Below are 22,327 nucleotides of genomic sequence, written 5' to 3' on the forward strand. Positions count from 1 at the left end.
GTAAAGTAAATGTTCTTAAATAGATTATATGTATGTAACTCAGTTTAAAATTACAGTGTAATAACTACTCAATATTTAAGAGCAAATAAACTGAATTCAAGTAAATTAAATATACATAATCCGAATAACACCACACAAACAGAAAAGTTGTCCTCTTCTTTTTCCTCAGTAAATCAAGTACTGCAATAAATATCACCTAATCTCAAAAATCTTGTGCTTTATATAACAAATTACCATTATATAAATTACTTTTGTACTACTAAGGAACTAGAATTCAAACTACAATTTTTCAGGCTTCTGGAAATAAACATACTAAAGTTTCCTTTGGTGGATAATTGTGCAGGATATGCACAATTTTACATATGCAGCATAAGTCTTTACAGTGTCAAGTGTGGAGATCTTTTCGCAAAAATGTCCTGTGTGTGCTAGTAGAGTACTAAGGATAGGCATGAAAATCACTATGTTGAGAATGGTTGGTCTGAAATGTGAAGGCAAAACTGCCAATTTCCTCCTCACTGGCTAACAGTTCATCCTGAAATGAGGAATGAGAAGAAAGTCCTTAACAGAGTTAACAATACAGGTGTCTAAGGACTATGTCAAAGTTCATGGCAATACAGAACTTCTATGAGCTGCAATGGGTCCAGATTACTTCATAAAGGCTGAGCGTGGTAGCTTACACATACAATCCTAGCTACTCAGGAGGTAGACATTGATTGGGAAGACCATGGTTGGAGGCTAGTCCAGGCAAAAAGTTATCAAGACCCCATGTGGACAAAACAGCTGGGCATGGTGGTTCATATCAATAATCCCAGCTACTATGTGGAATCACGAGGAAAAAGCAAAATGGTTGGGTTTGTGGTACATGTGGTAAAGCAGCTGTCTAGCAAGTTTTGAAGCCCTAAGTTCAAACTCCTGTAAAACATATAAACAGAAAAGATTACTTCATGACAATAATTCAGAATTCTGCACAAAGATCTGGATCTTTTTTTCTTTGTTGCCAGTCCTGGGACTTGGACTCAAGCCTGAGCACTGTCCCTATCTTCTTTTTGTTCAAGGCTAGCACTCTACCTCTTGAATCACAGCACCCACTTCTGGCTTTTTCTCTTTATGTGGTGCTGAGGAATTGAACCCAGGGCTCCATACACGCTAGACAACCACTCTACCACTAAGCCACATTCTCAGCTCCAAAGATCTGGATCTTAAACTGGTAACAACAATGTATACACGTAAAGAGAACAATTATAATTAGAAAACATGGTCATGGTAACACATTTGGGAGGGCAGACCCTATGTCAAGAGGAGTAAAAAAGTTAACTACTTTTAAGACAGTACCAACACTCTGTATCAGAATTCTTCCTCTTGATTGTGCTTACCATACGAGGCTAAACATACAGCTAACAGAGCAAGAATCAATGCTCACTTCAGTCAGGGCTCTTTCTTTTACTATTGCATGTATGTACAAGGGCATGCTCCAAAATAGGTCCTGTCGTCTGGAAATGTGATGCAAGTGCCTCAAACACAATCATCCAAAGCTCTAAGGACTCTCTCTCTTGAGGGCTCCTAATATTAACTTAGCCCTATACAAAAAAAAAAAAATCTTTAATAGACTACATATTTCCTTAAATGCACTATCATTCCCACTTGGGAGCAGATGAGTAAGACACTTTGGAAAAAGTGTCCTTCCTTCCCTCCCTCCCTTCCCTGTGTTCTTTTCTTTTCTTTTTTCCTTCCTTCCTTCCTTCCTTCCTTCCTTCCTTCCTTCCTTCCTTCCTTCCTTCCTTCCTTCGTTCCTTCCTTCCTTCAGTTCAGGATTTGAGCACTGTCCCTGGCTTGCTTTTGCTCAAGGTTAGCATTCTACCATTTGAGCCACAGTGCCACTTCTGGCTTTTTCTGCTTATGTGGTGCTAAGGAATGGAACCCAGGGCTTCATGCATGTTAGGAAAGCACTCTACCAGTAAGGCACATCCTCAGCCCCGCCCCCCCCATTTTAAATAATTATTGGTTTAATTATTGGTTGAGTAACCCTTATCCAAAATACTTGGCAACAGAAGTATTTTGTATTTTTAGATTTGAGAATATTTGTATGAGATATCTTGGGACAGAATCCAAGGAATTCATTTACTTTAGACCACATACAAATAGCCTTAAAGTTGACTTTACACAATATTTTAAATATTTTGTGTGTGAAACAGAGTTTCATGATGTAGAATTTTCTACCTTTTTAGATTTAGGATGCTCAACCTGTACAAGTACTTGCTTCCAATAACAATTACTTCAAAACATTCTTCATACTCACATCTTTATTACCTGAATCCTATGTGTTCTATACATTGGCTTGTATGTAAGCCTAAAATAACCTCTTCTCCAGGAAATTAACACCTACTTACTTATCCAAGACACTGAAGCTTCATATGAGAAACCTCCCATGACCAAGTCAATGAAGTCACACACACTTCTTTTTTTTTTTTTTGCCAGTCCTGGGCCTTGGACTCAGGGCCTGAGCACTGTCCCTGGCTTCTTCCCGCTCAAGGCTAGCACTCTGCCACTTGAGCCACAGCGCCACTTCTGGCTGTTTTTTCTGTAAATGTGGTGCTGGGGAATCGAACCTAGGGCCTCGTGTATCCGAGGCAGGCACTCTTGCCACTAGGCTATATCCCCAGCCCCTCACACACACTTCTTACTAACTTTAGTTTTTTTTTCCAAATAGAGTCTTATGTTTTTGCTTTTATGATCCTCCTGTTTACACTTCCTGAATGGCTGGGATTATGGGCACATATCACTATACTTAGGTTTTACTGGTTGAGATGGAGGGTCTCAAAAATGTTTGCTCAGGGCTATGTTCAAACTACTATCCTCCCATTATTAGCCTCACGAAGATGGGAACCACTGTGCCTAGCTATATCTTGCCTTTTTATGAAAACTCATTACATAATTTACACATCATTCAAAACTATAAAAGACTAGAACTGAAGGTTCTAAATTTCTTGCTCACCTAATCATAGTGAGGCATACAGTAGGCACTCAAAAGATTTGTTGAGTGAACTAATCCTAAGAGTTTCCTAAGAGCTTTGTATTACATTGGCTGAGCACACACACACAAAAAGACTTTTAATACACACACAGAAATAGATCCTCAATTTCCAACTATTAATAACAGTTTTTCAAAAATACTTAACCAGCTGTGACTGTCTTTTGAGGGATGGAGGTGGAGTCTTATAACTATTATTGCAATCCAACACTTAAAGACATGCAAGCCTTCACATAGCTATACAGAGTAACTTTCACAGTTTCATCCCAGAATAGCTCAAAGTAGACCTTAGCACTCTGAAAGTGTGACCCACCTTAAAAGACTCCATATCTGAGAGCAGACAGGCACTCTGCATGCGTGCTCGGAGGTGAGCCCCTTCTGCTGATGTACCTAATTTAGCTAAGACCTCAGACTGCTCCTCTAGCAGATCTTCTGTCATAGGTGCTGGTTCCTGAGAAGCAAAAGAGAACAAAGATCAGTCTTTTTTAGACAAGGAAAAACTATAAAAATAGAATGAAGTCAGCCATCATTTCTGCTTTTAAAGGCAAAAAATAAGTATTTGAAAGAATCCAGACAAATGTACCAATTTTTCACAACCTACATTTACAAAGTTACAAATTAAGAATACACATGACTCTCAGGTCTCTTGCCCTAAATGAACAAGATTACCATGTTTCCCTTGACAAGGACTGAGAGGTAAAAGACAAGAATTAGGTCTGGTACATATTTTCCTGTCCATTACTGGTATAGAAATGAAGTCTTAGTTTAAAAAAATATATATATATATATCATTATTAGTTTTAGAAAAACTTTCAACGTAACTAATAAAATGTTTCCATACAGAAAAAATGGGAGGAAACTTCTTAACAGTGATCATGTCTGGTTATGGAACTAAGAGGTTTATTTCTATGTTTTCTTTGCTCTACAATGAATGGGGAATACTTGTAACTATGCAACAATATTCTCACATGAACTCACAAGGCTACAGAATGGTTAGTGAGGCAGTATAATGGTGAAGGGTTTGGCTACCAATGATAATATGTCTGTTTTTTAATCCCAGCTCTATGACCTTGGGATTTGATCACACATTTCAGATATTCATTAAAAAACTAAATCCTGGCACATATTCAATAACTAGCCATTACACATAAAACATTTAGGTTGTATGAAAGCAGCATCATATTTGACATTCTCCTTGACCAAGTCAAAATGTCTAGTTAAGATGAGGCAAGGCAAGATAGTGGATTAGAAGTGCTAACCATTTTGACTCACAAATGAGAACAGTCCAGACAACACAGGAGAGACTATATTCTAGAGAGGAAGGGTATCAGGATTAAGGAAAGAGTAAGCAGTACAGCAGAGAAACAGAGGAAACCAAAAAAAGTAGCAAACATTCCAAGCCAGATCCCCAGCTCTCTGGAGGAAGACCCATCATAAGGTAAGTCAGATAACCCTGGTAACTGACTAGCAATTCTAGTTGCAGAATAAGCCTACACTCCAGCCTACCCTTTCAGTCCCCAGTGCAAAGATTTGGTGAGGAAGCGACTACTCTGGTGTGGAAGGGTAGCCTCCATTAAATGTTACAACTGCTCCCCTTATCTTTGAGAGCTATAGCAGATGCTATATTGGGAACATATTGTTTGAGACTGAACTACTCTGAAGGCTTGAAAACAAGGAACAGCCACAGTTCGGGGAGTCTTGGAAAATCCTGCCAGAGTGTATGGGTAGAAGTCAGCCACAAGAGGTGGTTATGGCCAGGGAGAAGTTCTAATGTCCTTCAGAGAAGTGCCAGCAGCTTGGAACTCTGGCAGTGAAGGGCACAGTAGTTAGAGGCCCTATACTTCCTAGCAAGAAGTCTGATCACCTGAGGGTCAAGGCAGAAGCAAGTCTGTCTGGTATAGTTTTTGGCCTCCAGGGCCTGTCATCCAGACTACATGTGGTAGCTGCTGGTTGGGTCTGAAAGTCCTGCATCCAGATACTCTGAATCACTTGAGACCTACCACTTCCTCATAACTATGTGAAAATAAATTGCTAGATGAGGTCAGAAAACTTTGTGGCTCACCTCTGGGACCCACATCCCAGAATGTGTTTGTTTCTAGGCATGTCCAAGAGCCCAAAGACTATAGAACTTCCGAATGTGTCTTCCACAGCCTCCTGCCTACAAAGGTAGGCGAACTCCTGGGCAAAACTTCCAAGTCCTGAAACCTGCCTCTGTGAACTCAATTCCAGCAGGTGTTTGCTGTTAAGCAAACAGAGGGCTTTGAATTCGAATCTCTGAATCAAGAGACTTCCATAGCTACCTCCTCCCCATAGTAGAGGAATGATGGGTGGGGTTCTGTAAGCACTGAGATCAGCAGGCAGAGCACCTAGGTCTCTCCATTCTCCCTTAGCCAGTGTAGAACTCAGTGCTGTTTGTTCTGGAGGATAGCCCTAGGTTTGGATGCTTGTTGCGACTAGTGGAAACTTGCCTGGTCCACATGCTTGTTTTGTTGGTTTTTTTTGTTCTGTTTTTGCCAGTCTGGAGGCTTAGACTCAGGGCCTGAGCACTGGCTTTGGCTTCTTTTTGCTAAAGGCTAGCACTCCACCACTTGAGCCACAGCTCCACTTCTGACTTTTTCTATATATGTGGTACTGAGGAAGTAAACCTGAGGCTTCATGCACCGCGAGGCAAGCACTCTACCACTAGGCCATATTCCCAGCCGGGTCCATAGGCTTTTAAAGCTCGCTGAGACCAGCACTGCCTCCCAGTACACCAAGTTGAGCTTCAATAGTGAAAGCAGTCCAGAAGTATACAACCAACTCTTCTACAAGAGACTCCAGCCACACATATGTAACTGTAAGTGTACATCACCTTTATTTTTTTGGGGGGTTTTTTTTTTTTTTTTTGGCCAGTCCTGGGCCTTGGACTCAGGGCCTGAGCATTGTCCCTGGCTTCCTTTTGCTCAAGGCTAGCACTCTGCCACTTGAGCCACAGCCCCACTTCTGGCCATTTTCTGTATATGTGGTGCTGGGGAATCGAACCCAGGGCCTCATGTATACGAGGCAAGCACTCTTGCCACTAGGCCATATCCCCAGCCCTGTACATCACCTTTATAATAACAATTTTTTAATTTTTTAAAAAAGATTCCAGATAGGGCTGGGAATATGGTGTAGTGGTGGAACACTTGCCTAGCATGCATGAAGCCCTGAGTTTGATCCCTCAGTACCACACAAACAGAAAGAGCTGAAAAGTGGCACTGTGGCTCAAGTGGTAGAGTGCTAACCTTGAGCAAAAAGGAAGCCAGGGACAGTGCTCAGGCCCTGAGTTTCAGTCCCAGGACTGGCAAAAAAAAAGAGAGATTCCAGATAGTTTTCCTTGATCTGAGCAGAGCTGGCAAACTGGGTTTAAACCATGTATACTGGTATTAGAACTAGGAAATTGAAAGGGAATACCAAAATTGAGAGACTCAGGGTAAAAAAAGAAAAACAACTACAAAAGCAATACTTGCAAAACTGTTTGGTCTAAGTGAATGGAACACCTCATGGGGGGAAAGGGAAAGGGAAAGGGGGGTGGGGGGAGGGGGGAATGAGGGACGAGGTAACAAACAGTACAAGTAATGTATACAATGCCTAATGTATGAAACTGTAATCTCTCTGTACATCAGTTTGATAATAAAAATTTGAAAAAAAAAAAAAAGAAAAATCTGGAAAGGAAAACAAAAACAAAAACAAAAACAAAACAAAACAAAAGACCTTACATTTATTGCTTACAAAGATAAATAGGCTTTTGGAGTTTAAAAAAAAGGGGTGGGGCTATATTTGTATCTGAAAAGGTTGACTTGAAACCAAAATTGGTGAGAAGAGACAAAGATATTTTTGCTTTCTATGAAGGTTAAATTTTTTTCTTATATTAAAAACAGAAATAATCCATGAGGAAGCTGTAACAAATGTAACAAACATGCACCATTTTTTTTTTCTTAAAGCAAACAGTACTGGACATAAAAAACACAGACCTAAGTACAATAATAGTAGGTAACCTTAATGCCCAACTCTCAGGAAAGGCCATCTAGACAAAACCAACAAGAAAACTGAAGAATTAAACACTAGAGCAAATGGACTTAACTGACATCTACATAACATTCTACCCAACAGAATGATAAAACATATTATTCCCAGCAGCTTCTCCAAAACAGATAATAACTTAGGATGTTATGCAAGTCTTAACATATAAAAAATAAGTTTCCTGTATTTTATCAAATCACAATGGACTAAAATTAGAAATCAATTAACAAGAGAAGCTAAAGGAAAATATCCAAATGAATGGAGACTAAGAAATTCACTTTTAAATGATCAGTGGATCACTAGAGAAATTAAAATTCCTAGAATCAAATAAAAATGAAAACACAGGGCTGGGGATATAGCCTAGTGGCAAGAGTGCCTGCCTCGGATACAGGAGGCCCTAGGTTCGATTCCCCAGCACCACATATACAGAAAACGGCCAGAAGCGGCGCTGTGGCTCAAGTGGCGGAGTGCTAGCCTTGAGCGGGAAGAAGCCAGGGACAGTGCTCAGGCCCTGAGTCCAAGGCCCAGGACTGGCCCAAAAAAAAAAAAAAAAAATGAAAACACAGCAACCTTTGAGACATAGCAAAAGTTTATAGCTAGAAGTGCCTTCATTAAAACCCAGGTCCCAGAGAAGTAACCTAACAATACATCTCAAGCTCTTAGAAAAAATAAGTCAAACCAAAAATTAGTAGATGGAAGAAATACTATTAAGTATAGGATAGAAACTAACATATGGAGAGTAAAAGCATGATATAAAGAACCAATGAGGCTAGATGATGCTGGGCAGCAGGATGACCAACAGCCTGTCCTCATGGCCCCAACATGAGGAAAAGAAGAAAGTGTTCAGTGTCTCTTTCAGTTCCACATGACCAAACATCCCATGATTTGCTCAGCATTCCGCAGGACCTATGTCCAACTCCTTATTTACTCAAACTTCAAAATTCTTATTGATTTCAAAATTAGGGAAATAATAAACCTCCAAAAATGTATGCAGGTTTCAAACCTTAATCTTTAAATAAATCGTTTTAAAAGGATTTTTCAAATCTTTTAGAAAGAATTTTATCTCCCAAACCAGTTATCTACTAGGATTGTTATATAAACAACATAAAAAGAAATTATGATTTGGCACATCCTACCTGAGTTACTGGAATGTAAAGAGGTTCTCCATTATGTAGCAATGTAAGTTTTCCATGCTGATAGAGACGTCCTTCTGGCTTTAAATTTGCCATTTCCTTGGGTCCTCCTTTCTTGCCACTCTCTTGTCCATTTCCCTTAAATTCTTCAGTATCACTCAGGCATTCAAAAAATTCTTCTTCACTGTCACTCCAAGAATCCCAAGATTTTCCCACCTCTCCCTTTTCTTTATCTGTATCTTTGAGATGATCAGGCCCCAACTGGACTCCAGTTTTTCCAGTATCCCCTGAGTATGTATTAGTTACATTATCCGAGGAACTTGTCATTTTTCCCTGGTCACGTGCTTTCTTTCTTTCAATACAACAATTTAACATCTTAAGAAAACAGAAATCATATGTATAGTTGAAAAAATTAGACAAATCTAACCATTGTTTGAATACTTTTCAGGATTTTACTGTGCCCATAATGAGCAATATATAGCAACAAAATGACTAATGGCCAGGTACTGGTGGCTCACACCTGTATCCCTATCTGAAGCCAGGCCAGTCTAGAAGGTCCATGAGACCTTATCTCTATTAACCACCAAAAACTGGAAGTGGCTCAAAGTGGTAGAGCACTAGCCTTAAGTGCAAAAGCTCAGGGATAGTGCGCAGGCCCTGAGTTCAAGCCCCATGACCGACAAAAATAAAATAAAAATGACTAAAAGCCATTATTATATTTAGCATTTGAGTAAACTTTGATTATATCAAGACCAGTTATATACGTATAAGCTGCTATTAAGAAATATTTACCTGTAATTTCTGATGCAATAAGCAACATCTTAAATCTGGCGATCCACTTGCTAACCTATCAAGTTATAAGAAAACAAAACTAAATTCCAGAGCAAAACAGAACCAAGAGAAAACCCAGCTAAATAGAGACTAATAAATGGCAAAATAAATGTTTTAGTCAATTGCTATTGTAGTCAATTGCCATTCATATCATTCTTCTCCTATAGTATGGTAGATAAACACTGTTACCTAGTTATAAAATGTATGCTAACTAAAATGTTCTATTTCATTAAGAAAAATTCCAATATAAATATGAAAAAAATTATAGGTAATGTTTAATGCCTGAACTTATAATTAACTCTAAAGGCAATTTTCTCCCCAAAACGAAATATGGTCATTACAAAAGACTTAGAAAGCACAAAGAAGTATAAAGACTAAGTAAAAATGTAATTTCATACTTGAAAAAAATTAACATTTGGTTATATTCTTTTCCAATCTTTTTGCTATATATAAAACAGTATCATCAAAAGCAGTCTATCTAGTCAATGGTATTTAAGATACTCAGAACAACTTTTATGATCAATGTATTTCCATTATAGAAAGACAGAATAATTACTCTTTTATGTTGACATATAGGTTGTTTTACATTTTCCCTCTATTATAAATTTGCTTTAGAGAACACTGTAAATATAAATTTTGTTCAAATTTCTTGCCAATTTGTGTGTGTGTGTGTGTGCCAGGGCTTGAACCCAGGGCCTAGGCACTGTCCCTGAAGTTTCTTTGCTCAAGGCTAGTGCTCTACCACTAAAGTCACATGTCCACTTCCAGCTTTTTAGTGGTTAATTGGAGATAAGAGTCTTACAGAGTTTCCTATGCAGGCTAACTTTGAACCATGATCCTCAGATCTCAACCTCCCAAGTAGCTAGGATTACAGGCATGAGGCACCAGAGTCTGGCTAATTTCCTGCTGATTTTTAAAAGATGATTTTTTCTAGAATGGGAAGTCCATGAGTCAAAAGTCAAATAAATGTTTGCTAACAAATAAAAATTCTATGTAAACAACTAGAAATTAAAAGCATTACCCTGGAATCAGAAAGTTGTTTTCCCATCTGAAACGCATTTCAAGAACAAACTCCTGCCAGAGATGTGCCACTCCTTTTAACCCTCCATGGTAGAAATTGATCATACAAAGACACAAAGCCAGTTTGTATGTTAAACTATCAGATGGTGCTGATTTAAATTGATTGTAGAGATTCTAAATTGAATAAAATGAGAAGGCAAAACTTGTTAACATATTTATATGCATAATCAAAGTGCAGAAGGATCTTATAAAAATCAATCTATTCTATGTAAACTAGCTCTTATCAAATGCTTAATACAGTAATTGTTCATAAGAAGATCTGTGTTTTCTAATGAGATTAAAACTAGTATAGTTTAAATGAGAATACAAATTATAGCTGTCATTTTCTTCTACATGGTCTTTAAGATGTATTTCCAATTTCACGTTTTCAAAATTTTTTCCTTACAAAATGAGTACACTGTTAAAAACATAAAACTAGAACTGTGTAAGCTGAAAATGTAAAAAGCTGTTTTCCCCTTCACTTTTTTTTTTTTTTGGCCAGTCCTGGGCCTTGGACTCAGGGCCTGAGCACTGTCCCTGGCTACTTCCTGCTCAAGGCTAGCACTCTGCCACTTGAGCCACAGCGCCGCTTCTGGCCGTTTTCTGTATATGTGGTGCTGGGGAATCGAACCTAGGGCCTCGTGTATCCGAGGCAGGCACTCTTGCCACTAGGCTATATCCCCAGCCCCATGAAATCTACTTTTTAATAAATCTACTGAGAACAGTTTGATACATGTCTACAGATGTCATTTAAGTGTTCTCATTTCCAAATAAGATAGTCAGAACACAAAAATTTTACTTCACTCTATATACTTCATTAAAGTTTTGCAATCACTGTCTAGTTCTAAATATATACCAGAACTTATTTCAAAACAAAGATTTTACAAAATCTTTAAAACAAGGGTAATCATGTAGCTATGCACAGTATATTTTTGCTATTTCTTGAATTCCTACTACCTAAAATAGGTTCCTAATGCTAATGTTCTGCTACAGATCAGTATCTGTAGAATGCCATGACCTCCAGTCAATTTTCCAAAGAAAATTTTTAAAAATAAAAAGGTATTTACCTAGAAATTCAATGTATCTAAAATACTTTAATATTGCACATGAACTTACATAGTCCTCATTCTCTGATGGAGGATTACTATTGTCTGCAGTAGTTCCATCTAATGGTTTCTCGGAAGTAGCATCAGGGAATAAAAACTGCAAGGATAAAAAAAAATGTGTTAAATCACACTTACTTTGATTTTTATAAATCATATACAGTATATACAATGTTTGTTGTTAAAACAATGAGAATGTTTTTACTTATTGGCCAGTTGGTTCTACAGTCTCTTATTTATTTTTCTTAAAATAAATATCCAAGTTGAGAAATCACAAATTTTTCATAAAACCACCTGTTTCTGTGAGCTCTATCTTTTCACTGCGATTTCTGCCTCATTGAATGCTGTTAAATTTTTTAAATTATTAACTCTACTACAGGCAAAACTGTAATAAGACAATTTGAAGACATCTATATATTCATAAGGATCTGTGTAGTTCTCTCTATACTTATATATACATTTCCATAAATTAAAAAAAGGTATGATAGAGCAGGGGATGTGGCTTAGTGGCAGTGTGTTTGCCTAGCATGCAAGAAGCCCTGGGTTTTATTCCTCAGTACCACATAAACAGAAAAGGCTGCAAGTGGTACTGTGGCTCAAGTGGTAGAGTGCTAGCCTTGAGCAAAAAGAAGCTCAGGGACAGTGCCCGGTCCTTGAGTTCAAGCCCCAGGGACTGCCCCCCCCAAAACAAACAAACAAACAAAAACGGTCTGATATTAAAAAGACTTGGATTTTATTTTATGAGATAGTCCTAAAAAATGAGTAGTAACAACCTATAATAAGCAATGTTTTTGTTTCATTTAGTTTCTGTATATTCAATGGTCTGTGTTTGTGTTAGTAGGTGTGTTAAAAAAAAAATTAAACATAGCGAGGCACTGGTGGGTCATGTTTGTAACCCTAGCTACTCAAGGAGGCTGAGATCTGATGATTGCAGTTCAAAACCAGACTGAACAGCAAAGTCCATGAGACTCTTATTTCCAATTAACCAGCAAAATGCTGGAAGTAGAGCTGTGGCTCAAGTGGCAGAAAGCTAGCCTTGAGCGAAAAAGCTCAGACAGGGCCCAGGCCCTGAGATCAAGTAGCAGTACTTCTGACATACAACACGAGAGAGTAACTATTATCTACTTTCCTTCCTCGCACTAAGTAGCAAGAATTCTCTAAATATGGAGCTTATCACTTTATATTCCCAAACCAGTGATTGTCATATCAAAGGAACTGAATATATTTTAAATATAAATACTACACACAGACATAAAAAAATAAGACTTTCAGTTACCAAGAGAATAGTATTGAGGACATCATTATTCAGTGGTGACTCTTCTGCACCTCTGTGTTTTCGTATTTTCTTCTTTGCAGTGTGTACCATATTTGAAACTGATAATTTATGAATTGGAACTGGTGCTGGCTCTGTCAACTTTGACAAAGCATGAGTTATATCAGCAATGTCTATAAAAAGCATAGATAGGAATACTAATTACCAATATTAGTAGGTTAAAGTAATGAGTAAACAGATGATAGCATAGAATATTTAGTCCTTCTTTTCACTAGTCTCACATGGCCCCAGAATTACAAAATTTTAATCCATGTGTTGAGCTTTGTATGCATGAATAATTAATAAAGGTATCACACAAATTTATCCTTTCAGGGCTTCAAAAATCAGCCTTTAAAACTCTGGTTCTCAAAATATATTTTTTGTAGAAAGAACTTAATAAATATACTAATATCTTAAAACTTCTGAGTGTAGCCTGAAATGACAGCTATTTTATCAAAACTTGCTTCTCCAATTCAATTCAAGATGAAAAAAACACATGAAAAGTTTTCAGAAAGTGTGCCAAAACAAAAGGGTAAAGCACTTGAAAGTAGTGTCAAAAAAGAAAAAGTCACCTCTGCCTTCCTCCTCAAATGTGGATCGTCCAAGAATCTCATCAGTTGATTCCTTTCGACGGCAAATTTTTAAAAATTCAGTGATAAAGTCACCTACATAGAAAAGAAGTTACCATTTTTGACATTATACTGAAAGAAAGCAGTCCTATAAATTAAAGTACATGTCTTTTCATGAAAGCTATTACTAAGATATGGTACAAAAACATTCCATTATTTCCCTGAAAAAGACAAAAATTAATTTTATCTCAAAAGTAGTCTTTTCCTATGTCTCCATGTTCTGTGATATTAACATAATTTTCCCTAGGATTACTTCCAGAAAGAGGAAAAAGTATATCACATAAAACACACATTTTTTATGTTTCAATGAGACCATTACATTTATCATTAAGTCATAGTCTTCTTTCCCTGACACTCTACAAGGATTCTGAATCCATTCAAAGACATAAATTTAAAAGACACATACATTTAAAACTCTATAAAGATATGCTTCAAAAGGATTAAAAATACATGTAGGATAAAATTTCAGCTTCTGTTGCTTTTTTTTTTTTGGCCAGTCCTGGGGCTTGGAGTCAGGGCCTGAGCACTGTCCTTGGCTTCCTTTTGCTCAAGGCTAGCACTCTACCACTTGAAACACAGCACCACTTCTGGCTTTTTCTGTTTATGCGGTGCTGAGGAATTGAACCCAGGGCTTCATAGGCAAGCACTCTACCACTAGGCCATATTCCCAGCCCCTGTTGCATTTTTTGTGTGCACTGCATTTTATTAAGAAGTTGTACAAAGGGGTTTCAATTCCACAAGTCAGGTTATGAGTACAGTGTATCTTGATCAAGTCACCCCTTCCATTGTTCTCTCCCATCTTTCCCCATCCCATCTCTGTTGCATAGTAATGATATGGTTTGTCATTGTAAGAAGAGGGAAAAGAGGATATTTCCAACAGAGTTGCAAAGAGCTATGTTGGCAATTATGGCTTAACAAACACATTTAGTACTAAATACAACATACAGTATAAGTCTCAATTTTTTAATTTGACAACTGGTTCTAAACAAACCGGATAAAAAATTTCACAGTGGGGCTGGGAATATGGCCTAGTGGTAAAGTGCTTGCCTTGTATACATTAAGCCCTGGGTTTTGATTCCTCAGCACCACATATATAGAAAAAGCAGAAGTGGTCCTGTGGCTCAAGTAGTAAGAGTGCTAGCCTTGAGCAAAAAGAAGCCAGACCAGAAACAGTGCTAAAACACACACACGCACACGCACACACACACACACACACACACACACACACACACACACACACACACACACCTTCATAATGTAGTCATGAAAACTAGACAAAAAGGTAGGGTCATGTCATGGAACAGTAATTTAAAATGAGAATAATTTCAACTTACAACTCTACTAGGTATAAAACATATGCTTATACCTTTTTTCCACTAATGGAAAATAGGCTTGTAAATGTGTTACTGACTATTGCCATCACATGCCACAGGTCCAAAGGCACAACAAAAGGCAAAAAGGGCCACTAATTAAAATAATGCAACCTACGCCATGAGAGAAAGGAAAAGAAGTACATGCAAATAAGAATAAAACTGTAGGGCTGGGAATATGGCCTAGTGGTAAAGTGGTAAAGCCCTGGGTTCAATTCCTCAGCACCACATATATAGTAAAAAGAAGCTGGAAGTGGCGCTGTGGCTCAAGAGGTAGAGTGCTAGCCTTGAGCAAAAAAAAGCCAGGGACAGTGCTCAGGCCCTGAGTTCACACCCCAGGACTGGCAACAAAAACAAAACAAATTAAAAAAGAATAAAACTGTAGGGCTGGGAATATGCCCTAATGGTAGAGTGCTTGCCTCAAATACATGAAGCCCTGGGTTCAATTTCTCAGCACCACATATATAGAAAAAGCCAGAAATGGCTCTGTGGCTCAAATGGTAGAGTGCTAGCCTTGAGCAAAAAGAAGCCAGGGACAGTGCTTAGGCCCTGAGTTCAAGCCCCAAAACTGGCAAAAAAAAAAAAGAATAAAACTGTGGGAGTAAGAAAATAATGGAGAATTTTGAAGTGCTAGTTGATCTAAACTGAATGGCAAAAAAGAAACTCACTAGTGATACTAAAAAATGGATACACTGTTATTGCCAATTAATCTTTTATCTATATGGTAGTAATTTGAAGAGATTATAAAGGTAGAAAAAAAACTTGAACAGGTAAAATAAAGTATAAAGAATGCAGTCAAGCAGAGTGCCAGTGATTCATGTCTGTAATCCCAGCTACCTAGGAGGCTGAGATCTGAAGATGGCAGTTTGAAGCCAGATTAGGCAAGAGAGTCCATGACACTATCTCCCATTGATTACCCTAAAAAGCTGGACTGGAGCTGTGGCTCAAGTCATAAAGTGCTAGTGTTGACAAAAAATAAAATAAAAATAAATAATAATAACAACAGGAACAGCAGTAGGTCCTGAGTTCAAGCCCCAGGACTGCCCCCCCCAAAAGGAATATATTCAGTTTGTCTATGGGTTTGTTTTTTTTTTTGGGGGGGGGGGGGTGTCAGTTATGGAGCTTGAACTCTGGTCCTGGGCTCTGTCCCTGAGCACTTCAGCTCAAGGCTAGCACTCTACTACTTTGAACCACAGTGCCATTTCCAGTGTTCTGGTGGTTAGAGATAAGAGTCTCATGGACGTTCCTGCCCAGACTGGCTTTGAACTGAGATACTCAGATCCCAGCCTCCTGAGTAGCTAGGATTATAGGCGCCCAGCTTCAGTATACCTAATTTGAAAGGCAGGCAGGCAGGCAGGTTAGTAGTATTTCTTTGGTTTGTTTTTTTTTGCCAGTCCTGGGGCTTGAACTCAGGGCCCAAGCACTGTCTCTGGCTTCTTTTTGCTCAAGGCTAGCACTCTACCACTTGAGCCATGGCGCCACTTCCGGCTTTTTCTATACATGTGGTGCTGGGGAATCGAACCCAGGGCTTCATATATACAAGACGAGCACTTTACCACTAGGCCATATTCCTAGCCCCCAGTTAGTGGTATTTCTGAAAAGGAATGTAATATATCTTACCTAGTAAACACTGGGGATTATCAGCTTTTCGAACTCTAACAGACCAATGAGGAGCTTGAATTGGATCCAAATCACTAAAAGACAACAAAAATAAGACAATAATTATGACAAAGGTTCACAAACTTACCAAATGCAACCTAATGAAAGCTAAGAATGGTAGCACACTCACACTAAGGAGGCTTAGGCAGAAGGAATATGAACCTAAGGATAACCTCAACTACATTATTGAAATACTATCTAAAAAAAAAAAAACACTAAAGAATACAGCCTACTAAAAAAAACTCCAGATAGAAAAGCAATCCATTTTGCTTCTCTTCAACTTATTCATCAGTATGGCCACTTAGATACATTTTCTTAAAAACATAACAGCTATTCTGAATAACAGTTCTGTTGTTATGAGGCTGGAAATCAGCCTAGATGCTGTCCCTGCTCTCTTTTGCCCAGGGCTAGCACTCTATCACTTTAAGCCACAGCTCCAGTTCTGATTTTCTGGGGTTAATTGGTGAAAAGAATCTCCTGGAATTTCCTTCACAGGCCGGCTCCAAGCACAATCCTCAGATCTTAGCCTCCAGAGTAGCTAGAAATACAGGTGTGAGCCACCATCACCTAGCCGATAAACACATTTTAAAAAGAATACTGAAGAGGGGCTGGGAATGTGGCTTAGTGGTAGAATGCATCCATGAAGCCCTGAGTTCGATTCTTCAGCACCACATACACAGAAAAGGCCAGAAGTGGCGCTGTGGCTCAAGAGGTAGAGTGCTAGCCTTGAGCACAAAGAAGCCAGGGACAGTGCTCAGGCCCTGAGTTCAAGCCCCAGGACTAGCAAAACAAACAAACAAAATAATATTAAAGAAACAAGTACTTATTATACAATAGTTTTAACTAATTTTTAAAATCAGTATAATGAAAAAAGGAGCACAAAAATGTTCACAAGATCAAAAGTATCCTGTCTCTTAATTGAAGACATTAGGGTAGACCAACTTGATGGTATATTACACATAGTAATACGAATAATGAAGATCTATGCTCGTTAGCAGAAGAGATGTAACATAACACGTTAAGTGAATATAGTAAATTGATAGCTAACCTTAAAAAATACAAACCAAGCTAGGCACTGGTGGCTCACGCTTGAAATCCTAGCTGCCCAAAAGGCTGAGACCTAAGGATCGCAGTTCAAAACTGGCCAAGGCAGAAAAGTTTCCATGAGACTCATCTCCAATTAACCACTCAAAAACTGGAAGTAGTGCTGTGGCTCAATTGGTAGACCGCTAGCCGTGAGCACAGAGGCTCAGGGACAGTGCCCAGGCTTTGAGTTCAAGTACCATAACTAACCCCCTGCCCTCCCCCCAAAAACCAAGATGTTAACTATGTTTCTAAGTAATGGGACCATAGGTAGTCTTTACTTTCTTCTTTATACATAAATTTCTAATTAAGAGCTTTCATGTTACTTTCACTATTAGCAAGTACAATAGATTTATTGTAATTATGAAAACTGTCCTTCCTACTTATAACTATTCTGTATGCAGAATGAGGAAGAAGTAAATTGGTTTTTCTTTGTACTCTAGAAGGCTTGCTGTAATTTTCAAGTTCCTTCTACTGCACAGGAGAAGAGAGTATGGATGTTTTATTATTTACAACATTTAAAAATCAATTAATACCCCCACACACATTCGGATGACCCTTATGACCCTTATCTCTTCAAAGCACTTTATGAAATGCTTCCTTCTTGTTTCATCTTTAGTGCGAGGGTTCAAACTCATGGTTTTGGATATGCTATGTAACTATTCTGCCACTGGCGGTAAGGGGAACTATAGTTTCCAGGTCCCAGACTGCTTATAAACTAAGAAGAGTTCAGAAGCAATTATGCACCGAGTCCTGAAACTTAGATACAGCTATGCTAAACCAAAGCAAACCTTATCCCTGAACCTTAGGATTATATTTCTAAAACCCATCATCTAAAACATATATCTAAATTCACAGAAATAGTTCTAAAATATGACCCTTAAAAAAGGCAAAAAGAAGATGGGTACTGGTGGATCACATCTGTAATCCTAGCTACTCAGGAGGTTGAGATCTGAGGATGATGGTTTGAAGCCAGCCGGGCAGGAAAATCCATGAAACTCTTATCTCCAATTAACCACCAGAAAACTGGAAGTGGTGCTGTGGCTCAGAGTGGTAGAGTACTAGCCTTGAGCAAAAGAGCTCAGAGACAGCATTCAGGCCCTGAATTCAAACACCACAGCTGACAAGACAAAAACAAAAAACAAAAAACCTTCAGGGCACTGATGGCTCATGACTATACTCCTAGCTATTCAGGAGGCTGAGATCTGAGAACTGAAGTTTGAAGCTAGCTGAGGCAGGAAAGTCTGTGAGACTCTTATCTCCAATTAACTACCTAAAAGCCAGAAGTAAAGCTATGGCTCACATAGTAGAGCACTAACCTTGAGACCAAACCGCACCCCCCCCCAAAAAAAAACACAGAAAAAGAAAAAGCTCATGGATAGTGGCTAGGCTCTGAGATCAAGCCACAGGAATAATGTGTGAGCATGCACACACACACACACACACACACACACACACAGAGTATTAATAGACTGATATAAGCAAAAAAGAGAAATTGTTAACCATTTGGTAATTTGCTCTACATTTATTTATATATACAGTTAGTCTACACATACTAATCTATATTCTACATTTTTAACATACTTACGAATAAACATCATTATCCACAATTATTCCTTCAGCCAGATGAGGCCATGTAGTTGCTAAATGGAGTTCACTAAAACAAACAAAATATAACATGTATCCAAAGGCTTTAATATTGAACATATTCCTCTGACTCAGCAATCCTACTTCTAGAAATGCATTCTAATAATCAAAGATGTACATACATGTGTTTTAAAAGTGGTGCTATATTGAAAATAGCTCGTTTAGCAAATGGCCACATATCCATAATGAAGTTAACATTTTACAGATACAAAAACTCATACTGTATATAATAACCCAAAAGTATAAATAACTCAAATGTTCCTGATAGTTGAATAAGCAAAGTGTACTGTACAGTAATATACATAGTGACAATTTACAACTATTAAAAATAGTGCATTAATTCATGTAACAAAATAGATGAACTTCAAAAACTATAGTAATTAAAATCCAGATTCAAAAGTTCACATAATATATGACTATTTATGTGAAATGCTCAGAGTAGGCTAGGGTTTGCCTAGAACTGAAGAAGCTGTGAAGGAGGTTTGGGAAAGGTAAAGTATTTCTTTTCTCTTTGTTCTGAATTAAACAGGAATGATAGTAACGTAGCTCTATAAATATAGAAACCATGGAACTATATACTTTAAGAAATTACTTAATTTTATAAAGTAATTTTATCTTAGTTTTGAAAAATCATGTTATAATACAAAAACCAGTAGCTTTTCTATGTACTAATAGAAAACATGCCAAAAAAGAATCCAGAACAATCTCATTTATAATAACTTCCCAAAAAAGTTACCTAAGAATTAACTTCACTAAAGAGGTAAAAGCTCTCTACAATAAAAACAATAGCACTTGGTTCCATAGTGTAGTAATTTAGAAGGTCTTGGCTTAGAGCACCACTGGAACCATGATGTGCTTTGTCATTTCTGCCAGGTGCTGGTGGCTCATGCCTGAAATTCCAGCTACTCAGAGGCTGAGATCTGAGGATTGCAGTTTAAGGTCAGCCTGGGCAGGAAAATCTGTGAGACTATTCGCTCCAATTAACTACCAGAAAACTAGAAGTGAAGCTGTGGTTCAAAGTTGTAGAGTACTAGCCTTAGGCAAAAGAGCTCAGGGACAGCGTCCTGGCCCTGAGTTCAAGTATCACAACCAAGAAAAAAAAAAATAACCCACCAAAACACTGAAGAAACTTAAGAAGACACTACATGTTAGAAAGATTCCCATCATGTCCAGATTGACAGAAATAATACTATGAAAACAGCTATATTACTGAAAGTGATTTAGAGACAACACATCTCTATCAAAATCCCAATGTCATTTTTCATAGTATTGGGAAAAGCAATCCTAAAATTCATCTGAAAGCACACTAAATAGCTAATCTTGAGCAAAAAGATCAATGATAGATTTATCATACTATCTGACTCCTGATTATATTACAAAGCCATAGTAATGAAAACACCATGGTATTGACACAAAACAAGATCAAGGGAGGAGAATAGAGAACAGAAAATAAGCCTTTATAAGACTGCAGTCATCTGATTTTCTATAAAGATGCTACAAACATAAATTGGAAAAAATAAAGCTCCATCAACAAAGAGTGTTGGGAAAACTGGATATTCAGAAGTAAAGAGTGAAACTGAATCTGTCTTTTAACCCTGTTAAAAAACTCAATCTGAGGGCTGGGAACATGGCCTACAGTTCTTGCCTTGCATACATTAAGCTCTGGGTTCGATTCCTCAGCACTACATATATAGAAAAAAAAGGCAGAAGTGGCTTCGTGGCTTAAGTGGTAGAGTGCTAGTAGCCTTGAGGAAAAAAAAAAGAAAGAAGCCAGGGATAGTGCTCAGACCCTGAGTTCAAGCCCCAGGACAAAAAAAAAAAAAAAAAAAAAAAAAAAATCCCTCAATTCAAAATGGATCAAATACCTTAGTATAAGATCTGAAACTTTGAAACTATGTGAGGAAAACATAGGGTAAACACTTCTAGATACAGGAATAGGCAAGAACTTTCTGAAATTGCCCAAGAAATAGGAGCAAGAATTGACAAATGGAATTTCATCAGGTTAAAAAAGCTGTACATATATGGGAACAATTACTAGAGTAAGTAGCCTAAAATATGTTAGGAAATCTGCTGGTTATTCATCAGATAAAGAATATCCAGGAGACGTAACTCAAAAAAAAATAAACAACAAAAACCAAATGAACAGTTTTCGAAAGTAAAAATGGCTAAATATTACACATTGAAGACAGGTTCAACATCTTTAGCCATAAAGGAAATTTAAGTCAAAATGATTCTGAGATTCTATCTCACCTTATCAGAATGACAAACATCAAGAAAACAATAACAAATACTGGAGAAGGTGCAGAGGAAAAGGAGTCTTTACACACAATTGGTAGGAGTGGAAAATAGTCTAGCAATATGACAATCAGCATGGAGGTTTCTCAAAAGTAAAATTGGAATTACCTTATGATCTTGCTATAGCACTCTTGGATGCATACACAAAGTAAAATAAGACAGTGTATGCTGTCTTACTTACACTACAGACATCTGCACATTCAAGTTTATAGCAGTAGTAGTTACAATAGCTCAAATATGGAATCAAACTTAGGTGTCTGCCAAAAAATGGATTCAACTGTTAAGTGAAATAAAACAGGCTCAGACAAATATTGCATGTTTTCTCTCATATCTGATTTAAAAAAGGATGAACATAAAATAAGGGTTACTGGGGGATGACCAGCAGGAAGTGGGTCATGGAAAAAGGGGAGGGTTGAATATGATAGAAGTAAATTGTAATCACACATAAAAAGGTCATAATCCATTTTAAATTTTTTTCAACTTGAAAAACAAAGGGATTGAGAAAGAATAATAGGCTTATATGACAATACATTACATGTATATACAGAAATATCAAATTAAGACCCTTCACTTTTTATAATTAATACATGCTAACAAAAATAATTTTATATATTTTTTATTATCAAACTGAACAAAAATAATTTTTAATGAAAAATTGCTGAGCACCAACAGCTCACACTTATAATCCTAGCAATTCAGAAGGCTGAGATCTGAAGATTGAGGTTTGAAGCTAGACCAGGGAAACAAATCTGCAAGATTTTATCTGCCGTTAACTAGCAAAAGCCAGAACAGGAGTTGGGTTAAGAGTTGCCCTGAGATAAAAAAGCTGCATGATAGCTAGAAGCCTGGAATGAAAAGAAAGGGAGAGAGAGGGGGAAGGAGAAGGAGGAAGGTGGTTGGTTGATTGGCTGGAAAAGTTGGTTGGTTGATTCAGGTACAGATGAAAAAATTACAAACTTTTCTGTAAAGGGCCAGAGAGTAAATATGTTAAGCATTCTGAGCCATGTACAGTCTCTGATATATTCTTGTTTTTCTTTCATATTACTTAAAATTATAAAAAAAATTCTAAAAATTTTGGCCATACAAAAATAACACTACTGGGCACACTGAGCTATGAGCCACGTTGTCAGCCTCAAA

At 37.7% G+C, this 22,327-nt stretch overlaps 1 protein-coding gene across 3 annotated transcripts in view; it reads right to left on the reverse strand.

Moving 5' to 3' along the window:
- The window catches only part of Rab3gap1 (RAB3 GTPase activating protein catalytic subunit 1), a 93,990-nt gene that overhangs the window by 13,931 nt on the left and 57,732 nt on the right, over nucleotides 1–22,327 (reverse strand). For all 3 annotated transcript variants that reach the window (XR_007210806.1, XM_048345578.1, XM_048345579.1), the window contains 9 exons: nucleotides 18,837–18,905; nucleotides 16,127–16,200; nucleotides 13,080–13,172; nucleotides 12,472–12,641; nucleotides 11,209–11,295; nucleotides 10,055–10,227; nucleotides 8,995–9,049; nucleotides 8,206–8,577; nucleotides 3,342–3,479 (listed from right to left, as the gene is read on the reverse strand). Coding sequence is in view for 2 of the 3 variants with exons in the window: in XM_048345578.1 (XP_048201535.1) it covers nucleotides 3,342–3,479; nucleotides 8,206–8,577; nucleotides 8,995–9,049; nucleotides 10,055–10,227; nucleotides 11,209–11,295; nucleotides 12,472–12,641; nucleotides 13,080–13,172; nucleotides 16,127–16,200; nucleotides 18,837–18,905 (1,231 nt within the window). In the remaining variant the exon portion in view is untranslated. The remainder of the gene's footprint in view (nucleotides 1–3,341; nucleotides 3,480–8,205; nucleotides 8,578–8,994; nucleotides 9,050–10,054; nucleotides 10,228–11,208; nucleotides 11,296–12,471; nucleotides 12,642–13,079; nucleotides 13,173–16,126; nucleotides 16,201–18,836; nucleotides 18,906–22,327) is intronic.

The sequence above is a fragment of the Perognathus longimembris genome, chromosome 4 (genome assembly GCF_023159225.1).
Source record: "Perognathus longimembris pacificus isolate PPM17 chromosome 4, ASM2315922v1, whole genome shotgun sequence".
NCBI lineage: Eukaryota > Metazoa > Chordata > Mammalia > Rodentia > Heteromyidae > Perognathus > Perognathus longimembris.